This window comes from Mirounga leonina, unplaced genomic scaffold (genome assembly GCF_011800145.1).
Source record: "Mirounga leonina isolate KUSES-001 unplaced genomic scaffold, KU_Mleo_1.0 Mir_447, whole genome shotgun sequence".
Taxonomy (NCBI): Eukaryota; Metazoa; Chordata; class Mammalia; order Carnivora; family Phocidae; genus Mirounga; species Mirounga leonina.
Genome location: NW_023270757.1, coordinates 4,853,349 through 4,874,830, shown reverse-complemented (window position 1 = coordinate 4,874,830; position 21,482 = coordinate 4,853,349). Strand labels below are relative to the sequence as shown.

The 21,482-nt window shown below is 36.5% G+C and overlaps 1 protein-coding gene across 1 annotated transcript in view; it reads left to right on the top strand.

Annotated features, from left to right (window-relative positions):
- The window catches only part of CCDC171 (coiled-coil domain containing 171), a 304,487-nt gene that overhangs the window by 155,324 nt on the left and 127,681 nt on the right, over positions 1–21,482 (top strand). The window contains exons 20-21 of the mRNA XM_034987955.1: positions 15,673–15,899; positions 16,389–16,571. Of these exons, the coding sequence (XP_034843846.1) occupies positions 15,673–15,899; positions 16,389–16,571 (410 nt within the window). The remainder of the gene's footprint in view (positions 1–15,672; positions 15,900–16,388; positions 16,572–21,482) is intronic.

Here is a 21,482-nt window from a genome sequence, read left to right as displayed (position 1 = left end):
CTGTAAAGGTAAATGCATTTAAAAAATGTATATGCTAGAATGTATACAAGAAAATATATAAAACATTTTCTTCACCTTTTTTGCAGTCACCGCTACATACTCCTTGTCCAAGAGAACGACTAATCTTTTTTTCTTTTTTTCTCTTAATTTTTCTTTTCAAGCGTTTCATAAAAATAGTGCAAAGGCATCCAGCTAAACTGCACAGGCAGAGGGAACAGTCCCCCCATTGTCCTCACTTGAGCCCCAGCTATAAGTTTAGGAATTCCTGGAGTCACTCTCACTTTAGGCCAGCTGGTTATGAGTTAAGGGGATCCTACGAATTCTCTCAGGTTCCGTAATTTGCTAGAATGACCTGTAGAACTCAAGAAAGTGTTATACTTAGGATTACAGTTTTATTATAGCAAATTGAAACAAATTAGATCCAAAGGAAGGGATGCATAGGGTAAAGTCTAGGAGGATTCCAGACATCAAGCTTCCATTGTCCTCAGGGCAAGGTAACCTCCTGCCATCAATTTATGACAGTACATATGGGGTATTACCAATCCAGGAAGCTCACTGGAGCTTCAGTGTCCAGAATTTCTATTGAAGCTTCATTACATGGACATGATTAATTGGATTGTTGGCTACGTTGCTGAGCTCAGTCTCTCTGGAGGTTGAGCTAATTCATACTGGCTCAAAGACCTAACCTCTGATCCCATAGCTGGTCTTTCAGATAGGACCAGTCCTTACCTTTAGTTATCTTGTTAGCATAAACCTAAGACAAGCCCACCATGAGTCAACCCATTAATATGTACTGTGAAGTGTGGTCCTGGGCCCCACCATGAATAACAAAGACACTGTTCTCACTACAGAAATTCTGAGGTTTTAGAGACTACCTCCCCATCATGCCTGAACTTAAACCCTGAATATCTAGCTTTCTATGGGTATCCTAAAAACACCTCAAACTCAATATATTCAAAATTTTCATCATCTTCTTTGTCCCTAAACCTCCTCCTAAATTTTCTGTCTTTGTGATTGGCATGGCCATCCACCAAGTAATTAAAATAGAAACCTGGGAGTCACCATAACTTATTCTTATTCTTACTCTTATGCCCTATATTCTATATATTTTATCAGTCTACTTTTTATCTAGCCTCATTGCTGTTGTTTTAACTCCATATTTTTTGCATGTGTTACCTTCTTAACCTACTAATGGGTGTCCATTCTTAGACACACTGTGCCAATTTATCATCTATCTATCAAACTATCAATCAATCTATCTATCTATCTATCTATCATCTATCTCATATTTAGCAAAGAAATAATTTGAGGAGGTTTATAGAAGTAACAAGGGCACCTGGGTGGCTCAGTTGGTTAAGCGTCTGACCCTTGATTTCGGCTCAGGTCATGGTCTTAGGGTTGTGAGATTGAGCCCCGTTTCAGGCTCCATGCTGGGTGTGGAGCCTGGTTGATTCTCTCTCTCCCTCTCCCTCTGCCCCTCTCCCCCACCTCCCTTCCTCCCTAAAAAGAAGAAGAAGAAGAAGGAGAAGGAGAAGAAAAACAAGAAGAAGAAGGAGAAGGAGAAGAAGGAGAAGAAGAAGAAAAACAAGAAGAAGAAGGAGGAGGAGGGGGAGGGGGAGGAGGAGGAGGAGGACAAGAAGAAGAAGAAGAAGGAGAAGAAGAAGAAGAAGAAATAACAAAGAAGTAGCAAGTAGCATTAGTGTATTGGAGAGCATTTATAGAGCATTGAATAGTATGAGGAAGTAAATTTAAATTTCTTGTAATCTCTCTAAGAATATGATCAGTATTGATGTGTACTTCTTTCAAGTTGTTTTATATGTATTTCAATATGATTAGGTCATTCTGTAACTATTTTTCATTGTTCTTTTTTTCTTACTTATTTTTAAATGGCTATCATACTAGTCCCATCTCATTTGCTATTTTTAGGCTTAAATGACTTAATGTGTGTAAACAGTGCTTGATCTATTGCATATCTTTGGCTTCCATATCAGCAGCAGCATTATTCCCCATTTCTTATTGTATGAATTAACTCTTCGGCAAGGTGTACAAGACGCTTCTTGATCTGATTCTCATCTATTTGTATAGTCTCACCTCCCAGTACTCATTAATAAACCTGCAATTTAGCTAAACTGAATTGCTTGTTGTTCCTCAGATGTGAGATGCCCTCTGTCTCCAAACATATGGAAAAAACTATTCTGCTGCTGAATTTTGAGAGGAACTTATTACATGGGTTATCATATTGGAAATATTGAATAACATCACAGTTTCTATCTTTAAAAGCCACTTCATAGAAGATGCAGACTTTTTTCTGTCAGTGTTACTTATATTCATCTTCAGTAAAAACTGAGAGCATAATATTATATTACAGTTCTCTGAATGGAATAGTGCAGATACACAGCTTTCTTTTTTATTTATTTATTTTTATATTATTATGTTATATTAATCACCATACATTACATCATTAGTTTTTGATGTAGTGTTCCATGATTCATTGTTTGTGTATAACACCCAGTGCTCCATTCAGTACATGCCCTTTTTAATACCCATCACCAGGCTGACCCATCCCCCCCACCCCCCTCCTCTCTAGAACCCTCAGTTTGTTTCTCAGAGTCCATAGTCTCTCATGGTTCGTCTCCCCCTCCAATTTCCCCCCCTTCATTCTTCCCCTCCTGCTATCTTCTTCTTCTTCTTTTTTTTTAACGTGTAATGTATTATTTGTTTCAGAGGTACAGGTCTGTGATTCAGCAGTCTTACACAATTCACAGCACTCACCATAGCACATACCCTCCCCAATGTCTATCACCCAGCCACCCCATCCCTCCCACCCCCCACCACTCCAGCAAACCTCAGTTTGTTTCCTGGGATTAAGAATTCCTCATACCAGTGAGGTCATATGATACATGTCTTTCTCTGATTGACTTATTTCACTCAGCATAATACCCTCCAGTTCCATCCACATCATTGCAAATGGCAAGATTTCGTTCCTTTTGATGGCTGCATAATATTCCATTGTATATAGATACCACATCTTCTTTATCCAATCATCTCTCAGTGGACATCTTGGCTCTTTCCACAGTTTGGCTGTTGTGACATGGCTGCTATAAACATTGGGGTGCACGTACCTCTTCGTATCCCTACATTTGTATCTTTGGGGTAAATACCCAGTAGTGCAATTGCTGGATTGTATGGGAGTTCTATTTTCAACTTTTTGAGGAACCTCCATACTGTTTTCCAGAGTGGCTGCACCAGGTTGCATTCCCATCAACAGTGTAGGAGGGTTCCCTTTTCTCCGGATATGCAGGTTTCTTATTATTTAAGTTGACACAGAGGCAGAGGCTCAAGGATATAGATTTAACAGTTGGGTAGCATATTCCTTAGATAAGAGATCTCTTAACTCTGGGCTCACAAAACCCTTCTCAAAAGGATCCATGGGTAGAATTTGGGAGCAGGGGTGGAGATGCATCTGTGGACTTGGATGGAAAAAATTACATCTTGTTTCACTAACTACTAACTGAACTTTGACATTCCCTTCAATTATGAGTGCTGATGACAGATCACGATTGTATTAGCAGTGTAGTGACTTCATTACTGAACAAAATCACTGATATTTTCATGTTGTAATACAGTTGTTGCAGCTATCTCCAGATACAGCTTATGCTCATCTTTGCTAATCAGTGATCATGAGACTCATCACATACATGATGTGTAATCACAGTGTTCGGTGTAAACATGGACGCTGGTACAATTTTTCTGCATAAGTATCAGAACAGCTTTGCACCTAGTAGTTGTTCATCCGTCCAAGTGAGCTTCTATGTTTTTCATGTTTATGTTTTTTTCTAGTAGTCCCCAAATACAAAATTCTCTGTTATTTCTTTGAAAGTGCAACCTGCAAACACCTGGAAACATTTCAGAACTCTTTCAAAAGAGTTACTGACACAACCAGTCAATTTTCTGAAAAAGAAATAATGAAATTGATTCCATATACAGTAGTATCAAAACCAGTAAGATACTTAGAAATAAATTTAACCAAGGAGGGGAAGGTCTTTAATGTGAGAATCATAAGACATTGAAGAAGGAAATCATGGGGCGCCTGGGTGGTTCACTTGGTTAAGCAGCTGCCTTCAGCTCAGGTCATGATCCCAGAGTCCTGGGATTGAGCCCCGCATCGGGCTCTCTGTTCAGCGGGGAGCCTGCTTCTCCCTGTCCCTCTATGTGCTGCTTCCCTTGCTTGTGCTCTCTCTCTCTCTCTCTCTGTCAAATAAATAAATAAAATCTTTAAAAAAAAGACATTGAAGAAGGAAAGCAAAGAAGACACAAATAGATGGGAAGGTATCCTGTGTTCATGGATTAGAAGAATTAATATTGTTGAAGTATCCATATGAGCAAAAGCCATCGATAGATTCGATGCAATCCCTATCAAGATTCCAGTGGCTTTTTAAAAAAATAGAAGTAGAAAAAGCACTCTGAAAACTTATGACCACAAGAGACCCCAAATAGCCAAAGAAATCTTGAGAAAGAGGAACAAAGCAGGAGGCATCATGACTTCCTGATTTCAAGCTATACTATAAAGCTATAGTAATCAAAACATACACTACTGGCATAAAAATAGACAAATAGACCAATGGGACAGAATCAAGAGCCAAAAGCATAAATTGAAAACCCAAGCATGTATGGTCAGCTAATATCTGACAAGGGAGCCAAGAAGAGTCAACAGACAGAAGACAGTCTCTTCAATAAATGGTGCTGGGATAATTGGATATTCACATGTAAAGGAATGAAACTAGACCCTTATCTTATACCACTCACAAAAATTAACTTGAAGTGGATTAAAGACTTAAAAAAAAGACCTAAGACTATGAAACTCCTAGAGAAAAACAAGGCTTCTTGACATAAGTGTTGATAATGATTCTCTGGATATGACACCTAAAGCACAAGCAACAAAATAAAAATTAACAAGTGGGACTACATCAAAGTAAAAAAAGCTTCTGTACAACAAAAGAAACTATCAACAAAGTGAAAAGACAACCTACAGAACGGGAAAGAATTTTGCAAACCATATATCTGATAAGGGGTTATAACCAAAATATATAAAGAACAAATACAATCAATAGCAAAAGAACCAAATGACCCAATTAGAAAAGTGGGCAAAGGACCAGAATAGACATTTTTCCAAAGAAGATATACAAAAGGCCAACAGATAAGTGAAAAGATGCTATTAATAGTCATTAGAAAATGCAAAAAAACCCACAATGAGATATCACCTTATGCCTGTTAGAATGACCATCATCAAAAAGAGAGATAACAAATGCTGGTGTGGATGTGGAGAAAATTGAACCCTTGTGCACTGTTGGTGGGATTGTAAATTGATACAGCCACTATGGAAAACAATATAGTGGGTCCTCAAAAAATTAAAAAGAGAACTACCACATGGTCCAGCAGTTTCACTTCCAGGAATATATCCAAAGGAAATGAAAACACTAACTTGAAAAGGTATCTGTACCCCACGCACCAATTACAATAGCTAAGACATGTAAACAACCTAAGTGTCCATTGACAGACGACTGGATAAAGAAGTTGTGGTATATATACAAAAGAATATTATTCAGCCATAAAAAAATGAAAAAAAAATCCTACCATTTGCAGCAATTTGGATGGACCTTGAAGGCGTTATGCTAAAGGAAATAGATCAGAGAAAGGCAAACACTATGCTTTCTCTTATGTCTGAAAAAAAAAAAAAAAAACCCCAAACCAACCCAAACCCCAAAATCAAACTGATAGAGGAAGAAATCAGACTTGTGGTTGGTTACCAGAGGTGGAAGGTAAAGTGAGGGGGAATTAGTGGAAGGTGGCTAAAGGTACAAGTTTCCAGTAATAAGAGAAATAAGTCCTAGGGATGCAATGTGTAGCATGGTGACTACAGTGAACACTACTGTATGCTGTATAAGAAAGGTGTTAAGAGAATAAATCCTAAGAGTTCTCATTCTTCAAAGGAGAACTTTTTTTCCCCTTTTTCTTCTTTCTTTTCTTTTTACTGTATCTCTATGAGAAGATGGATGTTATCTGAATCTATTGTGGTAATTATTTCACACTGTATGTAAATTAAACCGTCATGTTATATGCCTTAAACTTATACAGTGACATATGTCAATATTTTCTTGATAAAACTGAGGGGAAAAAAAACCCAACATGAAGTTACTTAAGTTCCTTCTATCTTCATAGCAGCAGTTTTTTTCATCCATTCAGTAAGTATTGAGCATCTATTATATGCCAGCCACTTTAAAAAAATGAGGTCTAATTGACATATTAATTTCAGTTGTACAACATAATGATTCAGTATTGGTATATATTGCTAAATAATCACTATAGCAGGACTAGTTAACATTTGTCACCATACCTAGTCACAAAAACATTTTTTTCCTGTGATAAGAACTTTAAGATATACTCTCTTAGCAGCTTTCAAATGCAGAGCATCAGATTTGAGCTATGGATTCACAATCCTTTTTCTTTAAGATGTAAATTATATTGAATATATTGACAGAACCAGAGATGAATTCACTGACTTTAGGACAAAAACTTACACAATAAGTTTTGAATTTATTTGATTTTTTAAAAAGATTTTATTTATTTATGAGAGAGAGAGCATGAGCAGGAAGAGGGGCAGAGGGAAAGGGACACAGACTCCCCGCTGAGCAGGGAACCCGATGAGGGATCATGAACCCATCCTGGGATCATGACCTGAGCCCAAGGCAGCCGCTTAACTGACTGAGCCACCCAGGCACCTCTTAAAATTTTTTTAATTAACATATAATATATTATTTATTTTAGGGGTACAAGTCTGTGATTCATCAGTCTTAGACAATTCACAGCGCTCACCATAGCACATACCCTCCCCAATGTCCATCACCCAGCCACCCCATCCCTCCTGCCCCCTAAAAAATTAACTTTAGTTAGTCTGTATTTTAAGTATGTTGCCTTACTTATAATACATTAATAGCCACACTTAAAATGGGTTGATAACTGCATTTCAATAAAATTTGCTTTCTTCTAATCATTCCCCTGAATATTGTTTGTCTGAGTCGAGATATATTTTTGGATTGTCCTGTTATTGGGCATTTATATCTTTAGTATTATTTATAAATAATACAGATAGAAATAAAAGCTATTGATTCTTAATCAGTGTTATAGGTTTCCCATCCCTATTTCCTAACATGGTATCTTTATATATATGAGCTATTCTGTGTCCAGATTCTGCAGATCACCCAAACATGTGTATAAACACGGATACACACAGACACACAGTCTCACATGAGAGAATCATACAATCATACAATCATGCCTCATTGTAATTTTTTTCTATTCAGTGGACAATTAAATGTATTTCCATGTCAATAAAGGAGGTATACTTTATTAATTGTATTTGGTCACAATACAATCCACCTATTGGTGGATATTGGTGTCTTTTCTTAAAAATTTCCATGATTTTAAGCAATACTGTAATGAACTGTGATGTAATTAACATGTTTGTGCAAAAACAATTTATGGTTTGCACAGTTACTTCCTCGGCTAAATTCCTGAGAAATGAGTTTGCATATTTTACATTTGGAAAGAATCTCCAGTGTGCCTTTCGTGAAAGTTCCCTTGCCTTACACTCCCATGATCAGTACCGAGAGTGCTGGTCTCCCCATAATGCCTTTGGCACATTAAATTATGACAATCTTTTTCATCTTTATTAATTTGAAAGGCAAAAGAAACTATGTTATTACTTATTTGCATTTTTTGTTGTTAGGTTGCAAATTTTTTCATTTGTTCTACACTCATTCATATTCTTTTACAATTATCTCATTATGTTCATATACGGGGGTGTGTTTGTTTCTTATGGAATTATAAGAACTTGTGTATCACACATATTAACAGTTTGCTCTGTATCATGTAAATAATTTTTTTCATGTAAATAATTTTACAGTGTGTATTTTAGTTTTGTGTATTTTAATTTTTGTATAGCTAAATTATTATTTACTTTGTGCTTTTTCTATTGCTGATTTACTTAAAAAGGCTAGCCTTACCTCAAGGTTGAATTGCTCATATTTCAGTCTAGTATTTTAAATTTTTTGTTAAATCTTGGATTATCTAGAGTTATTTTTGGTTTAAGTGGTGAGGAAATGATTAAGATTTGTTTGTGTCCAGATGATCAGCTAGTTGCAATACTTTTCAATTCAGTCACCCACCTTTTTCCCTACTGAATTAAGTAAGATATGTCATTTAGCATATATGCTCTTGGATCTATTTCCTGTCTCTCTGTCTATTCCATTATTTTCCCTATCTCTAGAAGAGATAAAGAAAGAGATAATACCAGTATCATGCTATTTTTTTCATATGTACATCTTGATATTTTAAAATATGGTAAGACAAATTCTTTTTTTTTTTTTTAAAGATTTTATTTATTTATTTGAGAGAGAGAGACAGAGAGAGAGCATGAGAGGGGGGAGGGTCGGGAGGGTCAGAGGGAGAAGCAGACTCCCTGCCGAGCAGGGAGCCCGATGCGGGACTCGATCCCAGGACTCCAGGATCATGACCTGAGCCGAAGGCAGTCGCTTAACCAACTGAGCCACTCAGGCACCCTGGTAAGACAAATTCTGTCATTACTTTTGCTTATAGTATTTTGAGCTATTTTCATAGTTGTTGTTTTCCTTTTTTTTTTTCAGTTAAAACATTGCTTTGAAGCAAACATCTTGCCATAATGATTGCCTCCCATGTTTGAAAACGATGTCCACATTCATATTTCCCAAATTATTAGCAGTTTGGAGACACAAGCATTATTTTTGGTTTAAGATTGTGATGTGTTGGTATCACTTGAAAAGAGTTGCATATAAAAGTGTTAATAGTGAAAGGTCTTCCTGAACAAGTAAGCAGGGATCAGATCATGTAGGGCCTTATAGGGCATGTTTTAAGGAGTTTGAAATTTATTCCTAGATCTTCACCCAGGCATAAAAGCAGGAGTTGTGAAAAGATCCTATTTGTGTTTTATTTTATTGTTTTATTTTATTTTATTTTATTTTATTTTATTTTATTTTTGACAGAGACAGAGCATGCATCCATATGCAAGTGGGGGTAGGGGGTTGGGGCATAGGGAAAGGGAGAGAGAATCTTAAGCAGGCTCCACACCCAGCATGGAGCCCAACGTGGGGCTTGGTCTCACGACCATGACCTGAGCCAAAATGGAGTCAGATCCTCAGCCAACTGCGCCACCCAGGTGCCCCTCATATTTGTGTTTTACAAGACACTTTGCCTGTGGTGGAGGATGGATTGAAGAAGGGAAAGACTGAAGAAGAATAGGGAGACTCTTGCAAGAATACAGATAAGATATGGGCATGATCACAGAGAACATTGAGTAGATTGGAGAAATATTAAGGATGGGATGTGGGGGAGATGGTAAGGGAGACAGAGATGTCAAGGATGACAAAATATTCCCAAGTGTGTGGAGCTGAGTTGGAATTTAAGGCGTTAGCATTACTCATGATTAACATTTGTTGTTATTGTATTATTACTCATTGTTATTAATATTATACTCATGACCAACATTATGATTAAATTAAATAATTTTGTATTACATATGTACTAATTAAGTCATTACTCATGAATCCCCATTTTCAATAAAGGAGTGTTTCTCAATCTTTCTAAGTTTGAGGACTCCATTTTGATAAGAAGACATATTGTAGACTGCTCTCTCCCCAGATGATAGTTGTATTTTCAGTAGCAGTTGACTGTGATAATGTTTTAAAGGACTTAATTTATTACCCACAACATCATGGGCATATATTATTCATGCTGTATATTTTTTTAGGGTTAAATAAAGATCAAGATGGCAATGGTTGCTTTAGTTAAAAGTGATGGAACCCTTGAAATAATTCTTCAGCCTCCCCTACCCCTGCCCCAAGATCTGCAGCTCACAGGTTTAGAATTACTGGTCAAACCAATTCTTTATGAATTTGTTTTAAAGATTTTAATCTTAAATATATGATATTGCCTTTGCTATTGGAAAAAGTCCATTAGAGTCCTCTTCTTTCTCAAAAGACACATGCTATTAAATAGAGGGAAAGTGATTAACAAATGTATTTTACATAAACAAGAATTTGTTAAATGTAGCAAACATTTAAACAATTTAGACCAGAGTAGACATGAGAAATTTCAGTGACTTTATTTTTGTCTCGTATTTCTATATCATTATACAAATAATCGTACAACTATGTCACTAGAGGGTTTTTTTTTGTTTCTTCATTTATTTAATGTTGAATTAATTGTACTCTATACTGTATAATGTGAAGTATGTCACAAAAACACTTCTCATTCATCAAAGCATAAATTATTTAGTGCTCTTTCTGTAATTCCTTGAGAGTCAGCAGTCAGGAACTTATGCCTCTTTCCCGCTTCTTAAAAATTCAGAAGAATGCCTTGTAGAATTATATTGTCACTCAATTTTGCCTTTCAGAGTGGTTAGTGCCTACACAAATTTGTTTCTATGATATAGTAAAAAACTGCTATTCATTAAAATTTAATTATAATTGATTTTTGCTTTTAAAGGCTCTTTGTGAAAATTTTATTACTTTGATATGCCTGAAAATTTCCTAAAATGATGAGCTTTTATCTTGTTTATTTAAAAAGAATAACTTTTGGGACACCTGGGCAGCTCAGTTAGTTAAGCATCTGCCTTTGGCTCAGGTCATGATTCCAGGGTCCTGGGACTGAGTCCCTCATTGGGCTCCCTGCTCAACAGGGAGACTCCTTCTCCCTCTGCCTGCTGTTCCCTCTCTCACTCTCTCTCTGACAAATAGATAAATAAAAAAATCTAAAAAATATAAAGAACTGGACCATTTCCTTACACCACACACAAAAACAGACTCAAAATGGTTGAAAGACCTCAATGTGAGACAGGAGTCCATCAGAATCCTAAAGGAGAACAAGGCAGCAACCTCTTTGACCTCAGCCACAGCAACTTCTTACTAGAAACATCACCAAAGGCAAGGGAAGCAAGGGCAAAAATGGACTATTGGAACTTCATCAAGATAAAAAGCTTGTGCACAGCAAAAGAAACAGTCAACAAAACCAAAAGACAACTGACAGAATGGGAGAAGATATTTGCAAATGACATATCAGATAAAGGACTAGTATCCAAAATCTATAAAGAACTTATCAAACTCAACACCCAAAGAACAAATGATCCAATCAAGAAATGGGCAGAAGACATGAACAGACATTTTTCCAAAGAAGACCTCCAAATGGCCAACAGACACATGAAAATGTGCTCAACATCACTTGACATCAGGGAAATCCAAATCAAAACCTCAATGAGATACCACCTCACACCAGTCAGAATGGGTAAAATTAACAAGTCAGGAAATGACAGGTGTTGGCGGGGATGCGGAGAAAGGGGAACCCTCCTACACCATTGGTGGGAATGCAAGCTGGTGCAGCCACTCTGGAAAACAGTATGGAGGTTCCTCAAAAAGTTGAAAATAGAGGTACCATATGACCCAACAATTGCACTACTGGGTATTTACCTCAAAGATACAAATGTAGGGATCCGAAGGGGTACGTGCACCCCGATGTTTATAGCAGCCATGTCCACAATAGCCAAACTGTGGAAAGAGCCAAGATGTCCACTGACAGATGAATGGATAAAGAAGATGTGGTATATATATACAATGGAATATTATGCAGCCATCAAAGGGAACGAAATCTTGCCATTTGCAATGACGTGGATGGAACTGGAGGGTATTATGCTGAGTGAAATAAGTCAATCAGAGAAAGACATGTATCATATGACCTCACTGATATGAGGAATTCTTAATCTCAGGAAATAAACTGAGGTTTGCTGGAGTGGTGGGGGGTGGGAGGGATGGGGTGGCTGGGTGATAGACATTGGGGAGGGTATGTGCTGTGGTGAGCACTGTGAATTGTGTAAGACTGTTGAATCACAGACCTGTACCTCTGAAACAAATAATATATGTTAAAAAAAAAAAGAAGATAGTAGGAAGGGAAAAATGAGGGCAGGAAATCGGAGGAGGAGACGAACCATGAGAGACTATGGACTCTGAGAAACAAACTGAGGGTTCTAGAGGGGAGGGGGTGGGGGGATGGTTTAGCCCAGTGATGGGTATTAAAGAAGGCATGTATTGAATGGAGCACTGGGTATTATGTGCAAACAATGAATCATGGACCACTACATCAAAAACTAATGATGTAATGTATGGTGATTAACATAACATAATAAAATTTAAAAAAATTTAAATATAAAGAATAGCTTTTGACATAGCACTAAAAATATTAATTTTTCTTTTTTTTAATCTTATTTAAATTCAATTAATTAACATATAGTGTATCATTAACTTCAGATGTAGAGTTTGGTTATTCATCAGTTGCATATAGCACCGAGTGCTCATTACATCACGTGCCCTCCTTAATGCCCATCACCCAGTTACCCCATCTCCCCACCCACCTCCCCTCCAGCAACCCTCAGTTTGTTTCCTATAGTTAAGAGTCTCTTATGGTTTGTCTCTCTCTCTGATTTCATCTTGTTTTATTTTTCCCTCCCTTCCCCTATGATCCTCTGTTTTGTTTCTTAAATTCCAATATGAGGGAAACCATGTGATAATTATCTTTCTCTGATTGACTTATTTTGCTCAGAATAATACTCTCCAGTTCCATCTGCCTTATTGCAAATGGTAAGATAGCATCCTTTTTGATGGCCGAATAATAGTCCATTGTATATATACACACCACATCTTCTTTATCCATTCATCTGTTGATGGACATCTGGGCTCTTTCCATAGTTTGGCTATTGTGGACATTGCTGCTATAAACATTGGGGTGCAAGTGCCCCTTTGGATCACTGCATTTGTATCCTTTGGGTAAATACCTAGTGGTGCAATTGCTGGGTCATAGGGTAGCTCTATTTTTAACTTTTTGAGGAACCTCCATACTGTTTTCCAGAGTGGCTGCACCAGCTTGCATTCTCACCAACAGTGTAGGTGAGAATCTCTGCATCCTCGCCAACATTTGTCGTTTCCTGACTTGTTAATTTTAGCCATTCTGACTGGTGTGAGGTGGTATCTCATTGAGATTTTGATTTGGATTTCCCTGATGCCAAGTGATGCTGAGCATTTTTTCATGTGTCTGCTGGCCATTTGGATGTCTTCTTTGGAAAAATGTCTGTTCATGTCTTCTGTCCATTTCTGGGTTATTTATTTTTTGGGTGTTGAATTTGATAAGTTCTTTATAGATTTTGGATAGTAGCCCTTTATCTGACATATCATTTGCAAATATCTTCTCCCATTCCATAGATTGCCTTTTAGTTTTGTTGACTATTTCCTTTGCTGTGCAGCAGTTTTTTATCTTGATGAGGTCCCAGTAGTTCACTTTTGCTTTTGTTTCCCTTGCCTTTGGAGGTGTGTCTAGCAGGAAGTTGCTGCGGCCGAGGTCATAGAGGTTGCTGCCTGTGTTCACCTCTAGGATTTTGATGGATTCCTGTCTCACATTTAGATCTTTCATCCATTTTCAGTCTATTTTTGTGTATGGTGTAAGGAAATTGTCCAGTTTCATTCTTCTGCATGTGGCTGTCCAATTTTCCCAACACCATTTGTTGGAGAGACTGCCTTTTTTCCATTGGACATTCTTTCCTGCTTTGTCAAAGATTAGTTGACCAAGGAGTTGAGGGTCCATTTCTGGGTTCTCTATTCTGTTCCATTGATCTATGTGTCTTTCTTGGTATTATTGAATGCATCCTTATATTCAGCATGTTGCAGCTGCTATGGAAGTAAAATGAAGTACAATTAATCCAATAAACACATACAAAATATCCATATATGCTAGGCTGGTACAGTACAAATACAGGGTTTACTGAGATAACAAAAGACACAGTTAAGGAGTTGCAAGCCAGTTGAGACACAGGGAATACATATATTAGGCACTGGAATGATGTATAATATTGAATGTTATAGGTAAAATGGCTTTTACTGTTTATTTTTTCAATGACCTATTAAACACTAATTTAACAATTCTTTTAAATCAGTTGTTCTGTATTTTATGTTAATTGGTATGTGAAGCTACTGAACTCTTTTTTATTCATGACTTATTTAAATAATTGATTGTTAACAAAGGAACTGTGTATTTTAATTATACTTTATATGCCTTCTGTCAATGGGATTCTTAGAGAGTATGTTTATGAGAGGTATATAGAATTAAACTTATATCACCTTATATTGTTAGAAGTTAATGCATCAATAACTAATAGAAATAAATTCTACATGAAGGGTATTATGCTTTTATTCAATTTATAACTTTTATTTTATGTATAACTTCTAGGCAGTTGTGGTTTCCAAAATCTGATTGCTGCATAAATTTTTTTAAAAGATTTATTTACTTATTTATTTATTTGAGAGAGAGCATGCTAGCAGAGGGAGGGGCAGAGGGAGAGGGAGAAAGAGAATCTCCAGCAGACTCCCTGCTGAGCGCTGAGGCCAATGCAAGGCTCAATCCCATGACCCTGAGATCATGACCTAAGCCAAAATCAAGAGTCTGATGCTTAACCGACTGAACCACCCAGGTGCCCCCTGACTGCTGCATAAATTTAAAAATTTATCTTTCCTTTTATCCACTGAGGAATAAAGAAATAAAAGAAGCCTCACATTTTTGAACACAGGGCTTCTGTGAGATTGTTCTTTCTGACTTAGAAAACCACTGTTTGATCACCTTCCCAGCCAATGTTGTTCTTTACTGTTGAACCGTATGTATTCTTAGAATTATAAAACATTTTTCTATTGGATAAAACTGGCCAAATATCCTTTTTGTGTTTATGATGTAAAGACAAAATTTAAGTTAATTCCAACAGCAGAGGCTCCTGAAATGTAGAATGGTATACTACTGAATTTAAATAATCTCTCCATGCTTGTCATTTTACACAGATAGTATCATAAAACATGTAATGACAGATTAAGACCTGCCTAGCAGAGGGAAAACTAAATTACATGACTTTTATTAAGGCATAAATAAACCTATTAACCATTATCTGGAATACCAATTAGTAGAAAGTGCACTGACAATTTTATTTATCAACACTAAACACAATTATTAATTACAGACCTGATGCATCTAGCAGCAAGCAGGCCATGTTGGATATGCTGGGACCTTAAGTCCATTATGTGAGAGGGATGATTACCAAAATCCTGTGGGGAAATAAGTAATTGTCGTTGTAAAATTTTAATTGCCTTGGACTAAGGCAAATTATATTTTCTTGTCTGAGAATATAAATAGTATGACATTAAGGTAACAAGCTTCAGTAGTTGTAAATGGAAAATGAATTTATGTTAGGTTTTAAAGCAAAGAAAAGAGTGATGATGAATTTTTAGTGTCATAGTGTTCAGTGTAAATGATATAATGTACATACATGCAGATTTTCTTTAGATATGTTGTTTAGTAGGTGAGCTATTTTCTGCATTCCTTTTTTTCATAGTGAAAATTAATGTGGGAGGGGACTTCTGAATGAATCATTACAGGTGAATGGGAATTAAATAACTGAGAAAATATTTTAATTGTGTTGCGATTGGCAGAGTTGTGAAATGAGCAAGAGACAGTTCACATCTTTTCTGCCTCTTTTTTCTTTTCCCCCCCGCCCCGAAGATCCAAATTCCAGAATTTGTGGACATTTACTCATAGGTGCAGCCAAGAATTCTTTTGCAAAACTCATGGATAAAGTTAGTCTGGCCATGGAGAGTATACCTTTGCATAGTAGCAGGAGTATTACATACATAGAAAAAGATTCTCTGGTTCAGAGGTTGGCTCGTGGACTTCATAAAGTAAATACGCTGGCCCTGAAGTATGGTCTACATGGCCATGTGCCCATTTTGGTATGTATGCAATTTCATTAAATAGTGACTTTAGGATTGTAAATTTAACTCTGAATCACACTTATTTGTAGTTTAAATTAGTTGTGCATGAATGTATTTAGATTTCCTTTAGGTTTCATGTACTCTTTAATGCAGTACGTAATAGTACTTCCGAGTAAGTGTCTAAAATATCCAAATACAAAAGTTCTGGCATGAGTTGTGATTTTACTATTTCTGTAAGTAGACTGCAACAGAATGCTAAGAGACATAAACAAATGTCAACTCCCTTTTCTAGCCATTAGATTATTTATTTTCGTTGGTTGTTCATTTCATATCAACCAAATTATTGGTCACATAAAAAGTAAAGCTTTCACCTCTAAGTGTCAGTTACAGCTAGTATTGTTCTCTGTATAATCCAAGATACATTTAAGTTGGTAAAATGGCTGTTGCTATTGATTTATTAGTAAACCTGTAGTTACTGCTTGTAAAATTGCTCTTGATTAACAATAGAAAAGCACAGCATCGTTACAGAAGCAAATATTTGGATTTACACAAAGACTGCACGCAGCAGAAGTGGAACGCCGCTCACTGCGCTTGGAGGTCACAGAATTCAAACGAAATGTGAATGAAATGAAAAAGGAACTTGACAAAGCCCAGGGTCTCCAAATGCAATTAAATGAATTTAAGCAGTCTGTAAGTATGTGTGATTTACAATACTGTGGCTTTGGGGAACTCTCCTCTCTCTCTATATACACACACACACACACAAACATATATATACACATATATACATACACATATATACACACATATATGATCTATATATCTCTATATAGCTCTATATTTGTTTTAACTTTTGGTTGTTTGTTTTTTTCAAATAATTCAGAGTCCCATTAATAGGATTTCTTTTTCTTCAGAAAACTTCTCTTCTAAAATTCCCCAACAGTACTGCATTATATATGTCAAAGTTGCTGAGAGACTAGATCTTAAATGTTCTCACCACAAGAAGGAATGATAATTATGTCACATGTTAGAGGTTTTAGCTAATGTAATGGTGGTAATCATATTGTGATTTATATATAGGTGTATCAAATCAACAGGTTGTTCCCCCTCAACTTAAACGATGTTCTATCTCAATTATATATCAAAAAACCAGGAGTTATACCAGATGCTTAAAGTAATACTGATTCTCTGTCAGCAGAACTCATAGCCCTGTTAAAATGTATACTCTGGCTGAAAGTGTAGAAAAAGAGGAAGTTATAGTTAGGATAGATTAACTGCTTTAGCAAACAAACCCCCAAATGTATACTAAAAAATAATAAAACACTTCTCTCAATTGAAGAACCTGATGTTTGGAATGGGAGGTGGGATGTCCTCTCTTTTCCTTTATATTGAATATTTTGAGTAAACTAGATTATTTCATTTGAAATCAAATTGCTTTTCCAAAGAAATGTTCAATTTAACTTCCATCGAGCTCATGTATTATTTAAGAAACAGAAGATAGCTGAGAAAAGAAAGCCTGGATACCAAATAACATTAAATCAAGATCAGAATGTGTAAATATATGAAGCACAATAAAATGGAGATTTTCCACATATTCTATTTGCCACCCGGGTTAGTTAGTAGCACTGCAGTTCTCAGTGTGGATATAGGAATATGGAGTTACCCTGAAACTTCAGAATTGTATCCAACTGATGACAACTAATATAAATTTAAATACAAAATTTGTTTCCTAAATCTAGCAACAAGCTACTTTTAGTACCCCCTTCTTTGGGAAACCGAAGTGTTGCAAGTTCAACTTCAGTTTATTTATTTATTTATTTTATTTTTTTAAAGATTTTATTTATTTATTCATGACAGAGAGAGAGAGAGAGAGGCAGAGGCAGAGGGAGAAGCAGGCTCCCCGCGGAGCAGGGAGCCCGATGCGGGACTCGATCCCAGGACCCCGGGATCATGACCTGAGCTGAAGGCAGACGCTTAACCGACTGAGCCACCCAGGTGTCCCTCAACTTCAGTTTAAATGGCTAATTTGGAATCTGCAATTTTAACATTTGTGGAAAGAGAGTGGCAGATAGCAGTTTAGTTACTAATCCTATGATAACGTAAATTGCTAATGTTAATTATTATTTCAAGTAGCTATGCCTTGAAAGGGCCAAAAGTTCTTATAAATTAGTCAGGTCAAGTAATTGTGAATTACCCTTCTGATTGGGGATAAGTAATAGTTCTCTTATCAGTGAATGTCTAAAGACACGAGTTTTTCCCTCATTTTCTTAGTTTTTTGTTCTGAGAAGGTAAAATTATAGAGCTGCCTCAAATTTTTTTATTATAAAAGGAATACATGATAGTCGTGAATAAAAATACAGAAAAGTGTGAAGAAGAAATTTAAATCACTCTAATCTTACCACCCATAACCAATTAATATTGAATTATGGATGAGTTTTGTTCCCTGCATTTTTTTGTGTGTACACATGCAGATGCATGCTCTTATGCACAGTTGTAGTTTAGAATGATTTTGCATATACAGTTTGCAAAAAAAATAGAAATATTAATATTTATTTATAGTACTAGAAGCATTTTCTTGTGTCACTTATTATTAATTCCATCTTAGATAAATGAATACTGTTCTATCATATGGATATATCAGAATTTATTTGACTATTTTCCTGTTAATAGATGTTTCATTTTTTTTCCAATTTTCTTTTGCCATTAATCTTAAATCATAAAAAGCTGTTTATACTTTTAAAAGCCAGTTCCTTTTGAGTGTGTCTCTGCCTCCTTTTGATTTGCTTTTAATTGTGTATGCTAACTAAATCTGGGATGTTGAGGTGGTCTGCCAAAATGGAAAGAAACAGCTCTTGTTATAATTTGAGATTTAGAATATAGCCAACTTTTTTTTTTTAAGGTGTAGATGATAGTGACTTTCCTGAAAATTGAAAGATTAGATATGTTGCTTTCTGGAATATGTATGAGGAATTCTAGGTATTCCTACAGTAGGATTTCCTAGTCCATAACTATTAGGAAAACACGTTAACATCTTATCTTTGATTAGTTTGGAAGTAGTCAGGACTCAGTTTCTAGAATCCAGAGAGAAGGTTAGAGTTTGAAGAAAAGTTGCTGGAAGGTGACAGAATCCTCTTGTAAGAACTGTGGTTGAATAACTGGCTTGCAGCAAAAGTTAAGAATATGTTCCAGGAAATGTTTAGTGTGAATTACTTTCACTAATGTGTAGAAGTAAAAATGGGGTTAATTGAAGTAATAATTGAAGGAATGAGATATGTACTTTTTATACTTTGACATACAATTGGAAGATATAACGTTATAAAGTGATGATTTCTAATATTTAATGACCATATTGACCATGTATCAGGCACCGACCCTGAACACTTCAAGGAATTGATTTATTTAGTCCTCTCATATCAGTAATTGTTCAAAATTATTATTATCTTTATTTTACAGAAGAGGAACATGGGACACAGAGCAGCTAAATAACTGCCCAGAGTCACAAAGTTAGTTAGTAAGTAGAACTGACAAGATTTGGACCTGAGTAGGGGCACCTGGGTGGCTCAGTTGGTTAAGCAACTGCCTTTGGCTCAGGTCATGATCCTGGAGTCCCGGGATCGAGTCCCACATCGGGCTCCCTGCTCGGCGGGGAGTCTGCTTCTCCCTCTGATCCTCCCCCTCTCATGCTCTCTGTCTCCCATTCTCTCTCTCAGATAAATAAATTTAAAAAAATTAAAAAAAAAAAAAAAGATTTGGACCTGAGTAGTCTGGTTCCAAAACTCATGCTTTTAACCACTTCAGTACAGTGGTTAATGTCTATATCTAGCTGTGTTAATAAAGGATTGTTTTATTAAAAACAGAACAGATGGAAAAATGATGCTACTTTCCTCTAAAAAAATGGAGTGTGCTTGCAATCATCATCTTTCACTGATTTCAGGCAAAGCACATAGGAGGAAAATAAACTAGCTTCTTTATAGTTGGTCTAAAAATGTAACATAAAGGGAAATATCCTGCCTGCGAAAGCTATTTAGTATTTTTTTTTTAAGATTTTATTTATTTGTCAGAGAGAGAGAAGGAGCACAAGCAGCGGGAGTGGCAGGCAGAGGGAGAAGCAGGCTCCCTGCTGAACCAGGAGCCCTATGTGGGACTCGATCCCACGGTCTTGGGATCATGACCTGAGCTGAAGGCAGATGCTTAACCGGCTGAGCCACCCAGGCGTCCCGCTATTCGGTATTTTTATTGCTTCTGAGTACTGTGTTCATCTACTGACCGCTGTTCTATAACAGCCATCTCCCATGATTTTTTTTTTCTTTATTGGTCCTTACAGCTGCTTTTCCATCTCTTTCTTATTCTCTTTTGCTATACTTGTTTGATTCTGTTTACTTTCTGAAGAGTGAACAGCATTGAGTCAGTCTCTGGGAGGGATAGATGGACAAGAGAGAGGCTAAAATTAGCTAAGTTTAAGGTGAAGGAGAAATTTTGGAGGAGTGGAAAGAAGTCCTGGGAAATGATGGGGATCTTGATTTATAGAGGTCAAGTGACAGATGGTCTGATCGCGAGGAGTGATACTTGAAAACAACATAACAAACAAAAGGTAGAAGTACAAAAGTATCTGTTCATAAGACCGAAAGGAGTGCTATGGTGTCAGGGAATAGAGGGATGGTAAGAGGTTGAAATGAATGGGAGTGCCCAGAGGAGGCCGTTAAAGTTGATGTTCTCGAAGTGGAGGGTTTAGTGGTAATGGGACAATGTGGAGAGTAAGGCAGCTGTTAGGAGGGAGTACAAGATAAGTGTTCCTCCAAATCTAAACACTGTAAAAATATCAGTGATACATCAGATACACCTATCCTAGATGACTCTCAGGAAACGAGGCAACTTTCCTGTGAGCTTGTGATCATTCCCTTTACCTTGTGTCAACTTGGGTAAATCCTTCCCCATCTATTTTTATGCTGGAGTGTTGCTGTTGTTTATGCCATACTTTAAAATTTAATCAGTGTTGAGGAATGCATTATATTACACCTTCGAAAAGTAAAATAATAGTACAAGACAGTTGCTTCTGGGAGGCAACAGGCAAGGTACCTGGCGCCAAAGTAAAACTGAGTTAAAACTATATTATGATACAGAAAGACCCATGTAATAAACTTATCCTCAAACTTAGTTCTAGTAAAAAAATTTTTCTCTGCATGAGATGTGTGTTTGCTGTTGTTGGCCCACGAGGAAACTACAACTAAGCACATTTGTCTCATGTGGCAGAAAACTCAGAGATAAAGTCCACATTCAACTGCACTAGTTTATGTATTCCAGATGCCTCGAATCAATAGGCTTTTTAGTCTACTCTTCCCCTCCCCCCACCCTAAATTAAAAAAAATTTTAAATCAATTTGCTTTATATTTGTGGTTAATTATATTCACCTCAAAATCTTTTCAACAATGGGAAAGTTATCAGTCTTAAATAGACATATGTATTTAATATATACAGCATGGTTAAGTGACTTGTACAGTGCTTTTTAGTTTTCCATATATATTTCTCAAGTTACTTCCCTTTTGTGAACCGTTCCCATTCTTTGTACTTCAAGATCAAGATGTCTCTTGTTGTTTGCTAATT